Below are 13,587 nucleotides of genomic sequence, written 5' to 3'. Positions count from 1 at the left end.
GCAGCCCCTAGCCCTGGCCGAATGGCCTCACTGGGGCTGCGTGCATAAGGCTCCTCCCATGCCCAGCTCCTGCTTCCTCCGGACCGGACCGGACCCGACTTGACTCCCGCTCCCACCCCCCCCCCCCGACCCGACCTCCGCTTCCCCCCCCCCTCCCCGACCAACCTCCGCTCCCGACCGATGTTCCCCCCCCCCCGACCGATCTGCCCTTCCCCCCTCCCCCCCCCCCAGCCCAGACCGATCTCCGCCCCCCCCCCCCCCCCCCCCAACCGACCCCTCCGCCCCGACCCGTGCTCCCCTCGATCTGCGCTCCCGGACCCGACGCCACCTACCTGTCAATCCGGTAAGTCTAAGCTCGAAGTCTTGGGCCCGGCCCGTTCAGCCTCTCTCTCTCTCTCTCTCTCTCTCTCCCTCTCTCTCTTCCCCCTTCCCCTCCCTCCCTTCGCTTCCCTCCCTCCCTCCCTCCCTCCTCTCACCCCCCTCCTCCCTCCCTCCCTTCTCTTTCCCACCCCTCTCATACCTCCTTTCTCACCCCCCCATACCTCCTTTCTCACCCCCCCCTTCCCCTCCCTGCCTTCTCACCCCCTCCCTTCTCAACCCCCTCCCCTCCCTCACTTGTCACCCCCCTCCCCGCCCCACCCCTCCTCCCCACTCCACCACCCCTCCTCCCCACTCCACCACCCCTCCCCATCCCCATCCTCCCCTCCCCTCCCCATCCCCATCCTCCCCCTCCCCTCCACCCCTCGCTGTCAGAAACACAGACACTGACAGACAGAGAATGAGAGACACATACAGACAGATAGACAGACAGATCGAGACACTGACAGAGACACACTGGGCGGGGGGGCGGGGGGCATCCCAGCACGCTGTTGGAGAGCTCCCGGTGCTGCAGTCGGTAAGTAGAAAATGTTTTATTTATTGATTTAAAAAAAAAAAATTATTTCTTATTAATTTTTTTTGATTGGTTTATTGGTTGATTTATTGATGTTTTTATCATTTATTATTGATGATGGCTTTTTATTTGTAAAACTGAAGTGTTTAATGTTTGTAAACTTCCCTTTAAACCCCCCTCCCACCATTCCTTACGCCTGATTTGTAACCTACTCCTGATTTTCTAAAGTGTAGACAAGGTTTTTTCGAGCGTACAAAAATCTTCACTTACTCCATTTTAAGTTAGTTTGGAGTAAGTTTTCACTGATGAAACTTTGAAATCAGGCGTAAGTGGCCGGACACGCCCCCTTTTGAAAAAAAAATTCTGTTCCAAAGTGAAACTGTTCGAACTGACTAGAACTGGAGCAAACTAAATGCCGAGAATTTGAATTTCTAAGATACTCCGTTCTCCACCAGTTGCTTCAAAAAATCAGGAGCAACTGAGGCCGAAACTTGGGCCCTATAATTCTATGATTCTATATGATTTCACTGGCCAGGCACTAACCATGTCATTTCCTTTTTTACTGTCCATTGTAGGATTTGTCTGTGAAGCGTTCCAGATCTCTCTCTCCAAGGAGCTGTACTGGAGAAGCAGAGGAACTGATGAAATTAAATAAAACAGAACAGAAGATTGAAAACCTTGAGAAACTTTTAAAACTTAAGGTAATACACAGTATTAGGTTAATACTTGATGACTGTTCCTTTTAAAATGTGGCTAGATTGAATCGGTTAAATTCCAAGTGGTTATCCCATTAATTACAACAATTATATGAAATCAGAATTCCTATCTATCAGGTTTTTTTTTTGAACAATTTTTGGGCTAGATTTTCCTATCTTTTCTTGGTAATTTTCTCTGCGGCACAGCTGTTTTTTCGCCCGACGAAAGTTACCCCTTAAGTTTTTTCAATGTATCGCCCACATCTGAAACGCCCGCTGGGACCAAACCGCCGACGTGCAATGCCGAGAAAAATCACCAGGGCGTAAGTTTGGCCTCAACCGCCGCCAAAACTGCTTAAACATGGCGGTAAGTGAGTATTCTGTCAAGAAAGGCAAGTTAAAGGTTCTTGATTAGGTATAAAAGTGTCTTGATAATGCTTTTTACGTTTTTATTTTTTTTTATTGATTTTTTAAAAAAGTTTTCCCCCTTCCTAGGCCCAACCGCAGCTTTGGACTAAATTTTAAATACATACTGTCCATTCCGGTAAAGACCGCCCATATTACTAAGTTTCCACTTAACCACTGAGAAAACCGCCGACAATGAAGGTGCAATGCCCATTTTCTCGGCAGGCGATTAGTTTTAATTACTTTAAACATAAAAATAGAAATTCTCGCCAGCGTTATTCACCAAATGTTAGCGGTTTTACGGGCATTGAGGGGCTCATAGGAAAGTCTAGCCCATAGTGTTTTGTTCCCATTTTCAGTAGTGTCAGCAGCAGTGTGTTCTTTTAAAGCACATTTAAAGTGTTCATTGAAGCACTGTGACCACACTTCTTGATCAGCTCCGCTGGGCAGGCCACACTGTTCGCATGCCAGACACGAGACTCCCAAAGCAAGCACTCTACTTGGAACTCCTTCATGGTAAACGAGCCAAAGGTGGGCAGCGGAAACGTTACAAGGACACCCTCAAAGCCTCCCTGATAAAATGCAACATCCCATCCCCACTGACACCTGGGAGACCCTGGCGAAAGACCGCCCTAAGTGGAGGAAGTGCATCCGGGAGGGCGCCGAGCACCTCGAGTCTCATCGCCAAAAGCGTGCAGAAATCAAGCGTAGGCAGCGGGAAGAGCGTACGGCAACCTGTCCCACCCAGCCTTTCCCTCAACGACTATCTGTCCCGCCTGTGACAGAGACTGTGGTTCTCGTATTGGACTGTACAGCCACCTAAGAACTCATTTTTAGAGTGGAAGCAAATCTTCCTCGATTCCGAGGGACTGCCTATGATGAGGATGGTTCCTTTAAAAGAAACTTTGACTAATCCACTGCTTAGAAGCAATCTGGGCAATTTTACCTGGCCAGAATGGGCAGTTAGACATGCTCAGATTACTCACCTGTCTTGGGTCCGCGGGAGATGACCATTCCTGATTTTAGCCACCACAACTGAGCACCGCCCCAAAGCCACAGGGGCCTTTTATATATCGGGTCCTGATGGCATCAATGAGACCTGACTGCAATTTTAACTGCAAGCTACAGTGGCTTTCCTGCCAAGTGAAGGAAGGAGCATCTGGGGCTAGAAGAAGTTGGGTTTTGAACTTTTTTTTCTCTAATTTTCTTGTGGGGCCAAAAGGAGCAGGGAAGATTAAGCCTCCTTGCCGCAGACTTGACCCCCGCAGGGATAGCCCCAGCAGCTGATCTCCGCACCTATCTGGTGTCGTGGGGCGACCTCCATAACAGTAGAGATGATCAGAAATGTTTCTGTGAAAGTTACATGCTTCAAAGTCATTCTCACCTCACCAAATGTTGCTCTGTTCATTTTTTGATGGAATATTCTACTGACATTAATTGATGTTATAAGTACAGAAGAATTAGGACTAGGAGTAGGCCATACAGCCCCTCGAGTCTGCTTCGCCATTCAGTAAGATCATGGCCAATCTTTGACCTGAGCTCCACTTTCCCGCCCTATCCCCATATCCCTTGATTCCCTTCGAGTCCAAAAATCAATTTATCTCAGCCTTGAATATACTCAATGACTTGGCATTCACAGACCTTTGGGGTCGAGAATTCCAAAGATTCACAACCCTCTGAGTGAAGAAATACCTCCCCATCTCAGTCTTAATAAGCTGACCCTTAATCCTGAGACTACTGACCCTGGTTCTGGGTGCTCCAGCCAGGGGAAACAACTTCTCAGCATCAACCCTGTCAATCCCCCTCAGATTTTTGTTTCAATGAGATCACCTCTCTCATCATAGGAAACCCCCTCATTCCAGGAATCAATCTAGTGAACCTTTGTTGCACTGCCTCTAAGACAAGTATATCCTCAGATAAGGAGACCAAAACTGTGCACAGCACTCCAGGTATGGTCTCACCAAAGCCCCGTACTATTGCAGCAAGACTTCCTTATTCTTGTACTCCAACCCCCTTGCAATAAAGACCAATGTGCCATTTGCCTTCCTAATTTATTTCTGTACTTGCATGCTAACTGTTTCCTGTATGAGGACATCTAAATCTCTAAAATGTGAAATCTAAAATTGATGCCTTTAATATAAGAGTGATCTGAAATGAATTCATCAGGAAAGACTACTGTTTGTGATGACTTTTAGACTTCAAAAGTTTCAAAGGCTAATCTGCCAATTTGGACAGAAGTCTACTGTATTATGCCTCAACTGTTCAGCTAGTCTTTAAACACAGTATACAGGGCTCAATTTTCCCCAGTTATTTACGACGTTTTTTTGGCGCATGCCGCTTTTTTGGGCCTCAATTAAAATATCCAAGTTTCCCCAAAGATTGTGCGCCAGCATAACTAATTTACGATTTTTTTTTGCGTCATTAGGGGCGTAACCTGCCACCCATGCTAATTCTGGCCATTGAAGCAAGTTTGGCCAGCTCCGATTTACCCCAATTTTTCTTACGACGGCGTATGTGACCGCTCTGGAAAATAATACTGGGCAGTTAATTAAATCGGTGCACGTAAGAAAATCAGTGCAGCAGATGCAGTTCCACGGCCCGGACAGCAGCATCAGAGAGGGAGAGAGGGAGAGAGGGAGAGAGGGAGAGAGGGAGAGAGGGAGAGAGGGAGAGAGGGAGAGAGGGAAGGCCTTTCGGCCAGGGTTAGGAGCGGCAACCGGCACTGGAAGGAGGGAGGCCCTTCGGCCAGGGCTAGCAGCGGCAAACAGCATCAGGAGAGGAGGCTCTTTGTCCAGGGCTAGCAGCGGCAACCGGCTCCGGGAGGGGAGGGAAGCCTTTCGGCCAGTGTTAGGAGGGGCACCGGGAGGCCTTTCAGCCAGGGTTAGGAGCGGCACCAGGAGTGGGGTGAGGAGGGATTGGGGGGGGGAGGCGGTGGGGGATAGACTTCTGGCGTAAACAATTTAATAATTTAATGATGGAATGCTGCTGCAACATGCTTGTGCAGGTTGCTGTGAGCTGGCCAGAATGTGTTGTATATTTCACTTTCCAGCCTCAGCCCGCAGTGTGTCCCTCGATACCCTGGCAACCTGATCTTTTTGGCGCAGATCTTAGTCTCTACCCCCAAAGCTAAAGGACAGGCTAGGCAGCGCCAAAATGATCAATTCAAACGGGGAAAGTTGGATGATTTTTTTTTGCGCAGTTGGGCCCCAAAAAAACGGGCATAACTCTTCAAGTACGCCAAAAAACGCTATGGGAAAAATTGAGCCCACAGAATTGAACAGCTTTCATTGTGATTCTGTTGGGGATTTAAGAACATAAGAATATAAGAAATAGCAGCAGGTGTAGACTATTTGGCCCCTCGAGCCTGCTCCGCCATTCAATAAGATCATGACTGATCTGATCTTGTCCTCAACTCCACTTCCCTGCCTGCTCCCCATAACCCTTGACTCCCTTGCTGCTCAAAAATCTGTCTATCTACACCTTAAATATATTCAATGACCCAACCTCCACAGCTTTCTGGGTAGAGAATTCCAAAGATTTACAACCCTCTGAGAGAATAAATTCGTCCTCATCTCCGTTTTAAATGGGCGACCCCTTATTCTGAAACTCTGCCCCCGAGTTCTAGATTCCCTCACGAAGGGAAACATCCTCTCTGCATCAACCTGTTAAGCCCCCTCAGACTCTTCTATATTTCAATAAGATCACCTCTCATTCTTCTAAACACCAAAGAGTATAGGCCCAACCTGCTCAACCTTTTATCATAAGACAAACCCCTTCATCTCAGGAATCAACCTAGTGGACCTTCTCTGAACTGCTTCCAATGCAAGTATATCCCTCCTTAAATACGGAGACCAAAACTGCATGCAGTACTCTAGGTGTGGTCTCACCAACGCCGTGTACAGATGTAGAAAGACTTCCCTACTTTTATACTCCATCCCCCTTGCAATAAAGGCCAACAATCCATTTCCCTTCCTAATTACTTGCTGTACCTGCATGCTAACTTTTTGTGTTTCATGTACAAGGACCCCCAGATCCCTCTGTACTGCAGCATTTTGTCGTCTCCATTTAAATAATAATCTTTTTTTATTCTTCCGACCAAAGTGGATAACCTCACATTTTCACACATTATACTCCATCTGCCAAATTTTTGCCCACACATTTAATCTATAATCCCTTTGCAAGTTGTCCTCCTGACAACTTGCTTTCCTACCTATCTTTATCATCAGCAAATTTGGCTACATTACACTCGGACTCCTCATCCAAGTCATGAATATAGATTGTAAATAGTTGAGGCCCCAGGACTGATCCCTGTGGCACCTCATTAGTTACAGTTTGCCAACCGGAAAATGACCCATTTATCCTGACTCTCTGTTTTCTGTTAGTTAGCCAATCTTCAGTCCATGCTAATATATTACTCCCAACCCCATGAACTTTTATCTTGTGCAGTAACCTTTTATGTGGCACCTTATCGAATGCATTCTGGAAATCCAAATACACTACAGCTACTGGTTCCCCATCATCCACCCTGCTCATTACATCCTCAAAGAATTCTAGCAAATTTGTTAAACATGATTTCCCTTTCATAAAACCATGCTGACTCTGATTGTATTATGATTTCCTAAATGTCCTGCTGCTACTTAATAATGGACTCCAGCATCTTCCCTGCGGTAAAGAATGTCAGCAAGCACAAAAGGATCCAACATTATATTGCAACACATTTTTCAATGTTCAATTAGCCTTAGAAACATAGAAATTAGGTGCAGGAGCAGGCCATTCGGCCCTTCAAGCCTGCACTGCCATTCAATAAGATCATGGCTGATCACTCAACCTCAGTACCCCTTTCTTGCTTTCTCTCCATACCCCTTGATCCCTTTGGCCGCAAGGGCCATATCTAACTCCCTTTTGAATATATCTAACGAACTGGCCTCAACAACTTTCTGCGGCAGAGAATTCCACAGGTTAACCACTCTGAGTGAAGAAGTTTCTCCTCATCTCGGTCCTAAATGGCTTACCCCGATTCTTAGACTGTGACCCCTGGTCCTGGAACTCCCCAGCAACGGGAACATTCTTCCTGCCTCTAACCTGTCCAATCCCGTCAGAATTTTATATGTTTCTATGAGATCCCCTCTCATTCTTCTAAACTCCAGTGGATACAAGCCCAGTTGATCCAGTCTCTCCTCGTATGTCAGTCCTGCCATCCCGGGAATCAGTCTGGTGAACCTTCGCTGTACTCCCTCAATAGCAAGAATGCCCTTCCTCAGATTAGGAGACCAAAACTGTACACAATATTCAAGGTGTGGCCTTACCAAGGCTCTGTACAACTGCAGTAAGATCTCCCTGCTCCTATACTGAAATCCTCTAACTATGAAGGCCAACATGCCATTTGCCTTCTTCACCGCCTGCTATACCTGCATGCCAACCTTCAATGACTGATGTACCATGACACCCAGGTTTCGTTGCACCTCCCCTTTTCCTAAACTGTCACCTTTCAGATAATATTCTGTCTTCCTGTTTTTGCCACCAAAGTGGATAACCTTACATTTATCCACATTATACTGCATCTGTCATGCAATTGCCCACTCACCTAACCTGTCCAAGTCACCCTGCAGTCTCTTGGTATCCTCCTCACAGCTCACACCGCCACCCAGCTTAGTGTCATCGGAAAACTTGGCGATATTACATTCAATTCCTTCATCTAAATCATTGATGTATATTGTAAATAGCTGGAGTCCCAGCACTGAACCCTGTGGCACCCCACTAGTCACTGTCTGCCATTCTGAAAAGGACCTGTTTATCCCGACTCTCTACTTCCTGTCTGCCAACCAGTTTTCTATCCACGTCAATACATTACCCCCAATACTATTTGCTTTAATTTTGCACACTTGTGTGGGACCTTGTCAAAATCCATTTGAAAGTCCAAATACACCACATCCATTGGTTCTGCCTTGTCTACTCTACTAGTTACATCCTCAAAAAATTCTCGAAAATTTGTCAAGCATGATTTCTCTTTCATAAAATCCATGCTGACTTGGACCGATCCTGTCACTGCTTTCCAAATGTGCTGCTATTTCATCTTTAATAATTGATTCCAACATTTTCCCCACCACCGATGTCAGGCTAACCAGTCTATAATTCCCTGTTTTCTCTCTCCCTCCTTTTTTAAAAAGTGGTGTTACATTAGCTTCCCGTCAGTCCATAGGAACTGATCCAGAGTCAATAGATGTTGGAAAATGATGACCAATGCATCCACTATTTCTAGGGCCACTTCCTTACTCTGGGATGCAGCCTATCAGGCCCTGGGGATTTATCGGCCTTCAATCCCATCAATTTCCCTAACACAATTTCCTGACTAATAAGGATTTCCTTCAGTTCCTCCTTTTCGCTAGACCCTTGAACCCCTAGTATTTCTGGAAAGCTATTTGTGTCTTCCTCGGTGAAGGCAGATCCAAAGTATTTATTCAATTGGTCTGCCATTTCTTTGTTCCCCATTATAAATTCACCTGATTCTGACTGCAAAGGACCTACATTGGTCTTCACTAATCTTTTTCTCTTCACATATCTATGGAAGCTTTTACAGTCACTTTTTATGTTCCCAGCAAGCTTCCTCTCATACTCTATTTCCCCCCTGCTAATTGTCCTCCTCTGCTGAATTCGAAATTTCTCCCAGTCCTCAGGTTTGCTGCTTTTTCTGGCCAATTTATATGCCTCTTCCTTGGATTTAACACTATCTCTAATTTCCCTTGTTAGCTATGGTTGAGCTACCTTCCCCGTTTTATTTATACTCCAGACAGGGATATACAATTGTTGAAGTTCATCCATGTGATCTATAAATGTTTGCCATTGCCTATCCACTGTCAACCCTTTAAGTATCATTTGCCAGTCTATCTTAGCCAATTCACGTCTCATATCATCGAAGTTACCTTTCCTTAAATTCAGGACCTTAGTCTCTGAATTAACTGTGTCACTCTTCATCTTAATAAAGAATTTTACCATATTATGGTCACTCTTCCCCAGGGGGCCTCGCACAACAAGATTGCTAATTAGTCTTCTCTCATTACACAACACCCAGTCTAGGATGGCTAGCTCTCTAGTTGGTTCCTCGACATATTGGTCTAGAAAACCATCCCTAATACACTCCAGGAAATCCTCCTCCACTGCATTGCTACAAGCTTGGTTAGCCCAATTTATATGTCGATTAAAGTTACCCATGATAACTGCTGTACCTTTATTGCACGCATCCCTAATTTCTTATTTGATGCCATCCCCAACCTCACCACTACTGTTTAAGCAAAATCCTTACTTTTTCCGTCAATCATGTTTGATATCTTGTAAGACTGGCTGTGATAGCTTAAGTGCTGTTACGTTAGGTATGGGACTTGTTTGATGTATTTTATTAAGAGTTTATTTCACGGTCCACCTAGCAATAATAGATAAACCCATGTCTCTCCAAATGCAGGTGATGAAACAGTCACATCACTAGAAAGGGAAATACTGGAGCTTGCAAACTTCTGTGGAAGTGTGTTTTAGTAGGATGTGTCTGTACTCCCTATCTATGCTCAATAGAGGCATCCACACCACCAGTACTTCAATAACTTTCTACTTTGCTTGACATCATTACTGTGTTGCTACTACTGCAACTCAAATTTAAAGTTATCATCATGTACCATTTCAACTTATTTTTTAATCCTGCACTTCCTAGATCATACGTACTGAATTCATTTACTGGCAACCTGTTTGAAAATATATATATTGGATGTCATTTAGTGATGCATACTTTCGAGCATCATTTGACAATAACCTTTATTACCCTTTGGCCTGTATCCCACTGCCTCTACTATGTCCAACATGCTCATTGCAATATGGTAAGAAATACCAAGAGCAAATGGAAGATATCTCTTTGCTTTGTGTGTTATGCTAATGTTCGTAAACTTATGAATTGCATTCAACCTCATAACTGACTGCCAACTGTCTATCTTCTTTGTAAAATACTGATGTATTCAGAGTGCATTGTTTCCAATTTGACAGTGATACACTCTTAACTTGCCAAATTAAGTGAAAGCTGGGTCATTAAAGGTTGATCATATCAGTCTTTCGGTCTGTGATTAGTCATTCAAAACAATAAATGTTATTACTATTAATTTGTACTTTTAAAAGGTGTCATTATGAATTTTATCATTTGTTTCAGTTTACCAAATCCTTTGACTGTTTTATGCAGGTCCTGTCCCTCTTTCAGACCACCTACTGAAGGATCTATTTTGAAATCATAACATACAATTGATTTTCAGGTCTTCTTTAATTGAGTTTATTTGCATTCGGGAAAGGAATGATAACAGATAAACTTTTAGATGTTCACACAGGTGTGATTAATTTTGGATTAAAATTTGTTGTTTACTTGCCATAATGAAACTTGACAGACTTTACCCAGTTTAATGTATTGGGTTAATGAGAACACTGTTTATATGAAATAATTGTGCTGTTGGTTTTAATTTCCTGTTTAGGACCAAGAGAATGAGGAATTGAGGAGAGCTCATGACCAGCGTCTAGAGCGTCTACGAGCATTACAAAACAACCACAGAACACTTAAGGATCAGCTAAAAGACCTGGAAGGGGAACAAATCATGTAAGAACATGTACAACTTCTGTTCAATTGAAAATGACATGGTGCTTGCAGTGTGATTTTGGATTGATTCTTTTATTTATAGAAGTGACTCTCGCCCTGAAAGAGAAACATTGGCCCCAAGTTTCCACATGATTTGCTCCTGATTTTTAGGAGCAACTGATGTAGAACGGAGTATCTTAGAAATCGGAATTCTCCACATTTAGTTTGCTCCAGTTCTAGTCAGGTAGAAGAGTTTCACTTTGGAACAGAATTTTTCTTTTTCAAAAGGGGGCGTGTCTGGCCACTTACGCCTGATTTCAAAGTTTCGTAAGTGAAAACTTACTCCAAACTAACTTAGAATGGAGTAAGTGAAGATTTTTGTACACTCGAAAAAACCTTGTCTACACTTTAGAAAATCAGGCGTAGGTTACAAATTAGGCGTAGGGAACGAGGTAGGGGGGGAGGGGGGGAAGGGAAGTCATTAAATTCTACAATAAATCCTTAGTTATACTTATACAAATATTATACAAATAAATCCAACCTGAATAAAAATTTATAAGCAAAGAAAAGATTAAATAAACCATGTTCCTACCTGTGTGAAAGTGCTTCAGGCAGGCCTTTCATGTTGGAGACAGGCAGCGGTGTGACGTCAGTGTCTCGACGGCAGCGGCAGCAAGCTTCGAGCTGAGCTGCAGTGCTTGAGGCAGGCCTTCATTCTCTTCGTGGCTGGCCGCGAAGAAGCAGCACCGGACGGACCCGAGGCCATTCGGCCATGAGATATCAGCGGCGTCATTGGCTGGCCGGCAGCCGAAGAATCAACGCAGGACACACGCAGCTCATTAAGGTTCTTGAGGCCATTCGGCCACGCTTTCGGGGCGGCGTCAGTGGCTGGCCGGCAGCCAAAGAATCAGCAGCGGACGGACGTGAGGCCATTCGGCCATAGGATATCAGCGGCATCAGTGGCTGGCCGGCAGCCGAAGATACAGCAGCAGCCTTTGAGCTGAAAGGGGGACTGAGGCCATTTGGACAGGAAGAGGCAGCCACATCGACAGTTTTATATTTAAATTTGCAGAATGGGTGCTGCATTGTCAACACCACGTATTATTGCAAAGTTGAATTGGCACTCTTATTTCGCCAAACACACAGTCCTTAATTTGCATGCACCAATGCAGCACCGATTCTGAAAGTTTAGCAGTGAAAAGCTGAACTCACTGATTTCAGCAGGTGATTTATTCAGCAGTGCTGCTAAAAGCACTCCCTCACACACAGAAATATCAAAAAAAATTAAATTACAAGCATTTGCAGGGGTCCAAGAAACAAATCTTCACTTTTTCTGCAGTATTTAAAAAAATGGCCGAGTGCCAATGTTTGTGTGAGACTGCGTGCACGCTCCAACGCGCACGCGCAGGGTTGCCGGCACCACGAAGGCTAATTTAAATTGTACCCGCCCCCTGCTGCTTAGAAAATCGGCGCGAGTGTTAGGCTCCGCCCCCTGCTGCGAAGAGCGCGCTGCGCCAAGCAGACATCGAGCTCCAAGGAGTTCGAGAATATTGGATTTTTTTTTAGGCGCAGTTTTCGGCGCAAAACACAGGCGCCCAGCTCGGAGGTGCGCCGTTTTCGCTGCGGCACGAAACTTGGGGCCATTGAGTCCAATTTAGATTTGCATTGATAAGATAAGAATACAAATGCTTGAAATCTAGAATAAAATGCTGGAAATGCACGTGAAAGACTAAGAGCCCTGTTTTGGGTGCACAGTCCATACCAAAACATTTATTTCAGATGCTGATTAACCTGTATATTTCCAATATTTTGTTTATTTGTTCATTAGCATGTCCTTACTTTTCTATGTTATATTATACTTGCGTTTATCAATGGGACTTCATTACAAACTAGTTGTTTCAGTGTAGCTATTAATGAGTAGGAAGTTGTCAATACGTAATAACTGTACATCATACTTCATTGAGTGTTATGAAATAAGAATGATGAGTATTCTTCACATTTTTTAATGAAACTATTAAGGAACGAAGACTTCTAAACTTTACTCGGGACTGGAAGAGCTGTAACCATTCAGTTGTTAGAAAATGGGTGATATACTGGGTTAGAACTCTTCAGGGACCCGAGTTCGAATCCAGCACAGACAGATGGCACAAAAGTCTCCTTTTTTTTGATTGCTGCGAAGGGTTCTAAGTTCCCAGTGGAAGCAAGTCTACAGTGCAAAGCATGCACATAATTCTGCACTAATTGGACAATAGGATTGCTGGTATGGGAAGGCAGCGCACACCTCTGAGATTGGGTTTGAGATGCTTTACTGAGGAGCATTATCCTGCAGTTAGCTTGTGGTATACCTGACCTAGCTATGCTTGGATGCAAGGGAGAATGCACCGCCATTGCGCAATTATTCCTTATAAAAAGTGAAGCATTTGTATAAAAAATTTAAAATAGAATTATTTTATCCTCATTCTGGTAAGAATAACATGGATTTTGTTTTACTTGCACATTTGGAATAACAAAATTGTGTTTGAAATCACCCTGTCAAACATTTGAACAGGCTCCTGGCATTAGATTTTAGTTAAGAACTTGGAAAATGTTGATATGGCAATTTGGTTTCAGAATTGTTTCTATAAGATTTAAAGGGCAACATTTGCTGTTTGCATAGTTTAACCAGTTATTTCAACTAAATTCTGGTGGATTTGGCTGTTGCTGTAAAGGTTTGAAGTGTTTCTTTTAAACCATAAAGCTTTATGTTGGGAGAGGGGAGGAATTTAAAAGAAACCTGTGAATAACTTCATATTTCTGGTTTACATCATGCTCCAGAAATAAAGGCAGCAAAAACAAAATGCAGCGTGCTGAGCCCTGGCAGCTGCGACACGAAGACTGCGATGGTGTATGGAATGAACTAGCGTACTTCAAACGGGAACACAAAAAGCTATTGACTGAAAAGTGAGTTTCCTTTTTTTGCAAATTTACACATGCAGAGCCATATCACTTCCGTCTGA

At 44.1% G+C, this 13,587-nt stretch overlaps 1 protein-coding gene across 5 annotated transcripts in view; it reads left to right on the top strand.

Annotated features, from left to right (window-relative positions):
• cntln (centlein, centrosomal protein) overlaps nucleotides 1-13,587 on the top strand; it is a 559,253-nt gene that overhangs the window by 197,584 nt on the left and 348,082 nt on the right. For all 5 annotated transcript variants that reach the window (XM_070886555.1, XM_070886564.1, XM_070886537.1 and 2 more), the window contains 3 exons: nucleotides 1,468-1,593; nucleotides 10,491-10,612; nucleotides 13,406-13,531. In XM_070886555.1, coding sequence (XP_070742656.1) covers nucleotides 1,468-1,593; nucleotides 10,491-10,612; nucleotides 13,406-13,531 — 374 coding nt within the window. The remainder of the gene's footprint in view (nucleotides 1-1,467; nucleotides 1,594-10,490; nucleotides 10,613-13,405; nucleotides 13,532-13,587) is intronic.

The sequence above is a fragment of the Pristiophorus japonicus genome, chromosome 1 (assembly GCF_044704955.1).
Source record: "Pristiophorus japonicus isolate sPriJap1 chromosome 1, sPriJap1.hap1, whole genome shotgun sequence".
Taxonomy (NCBI): domain Eukaryota; kingdom Metazoa; phylum Chordata; class Chondrichthyes; family Pristiophoridae; genus Pristiophorus; species Pristiophorus japonicus.
This window is presented reverse-complemented; position numbering and strand designations above follow the sequence as displayed.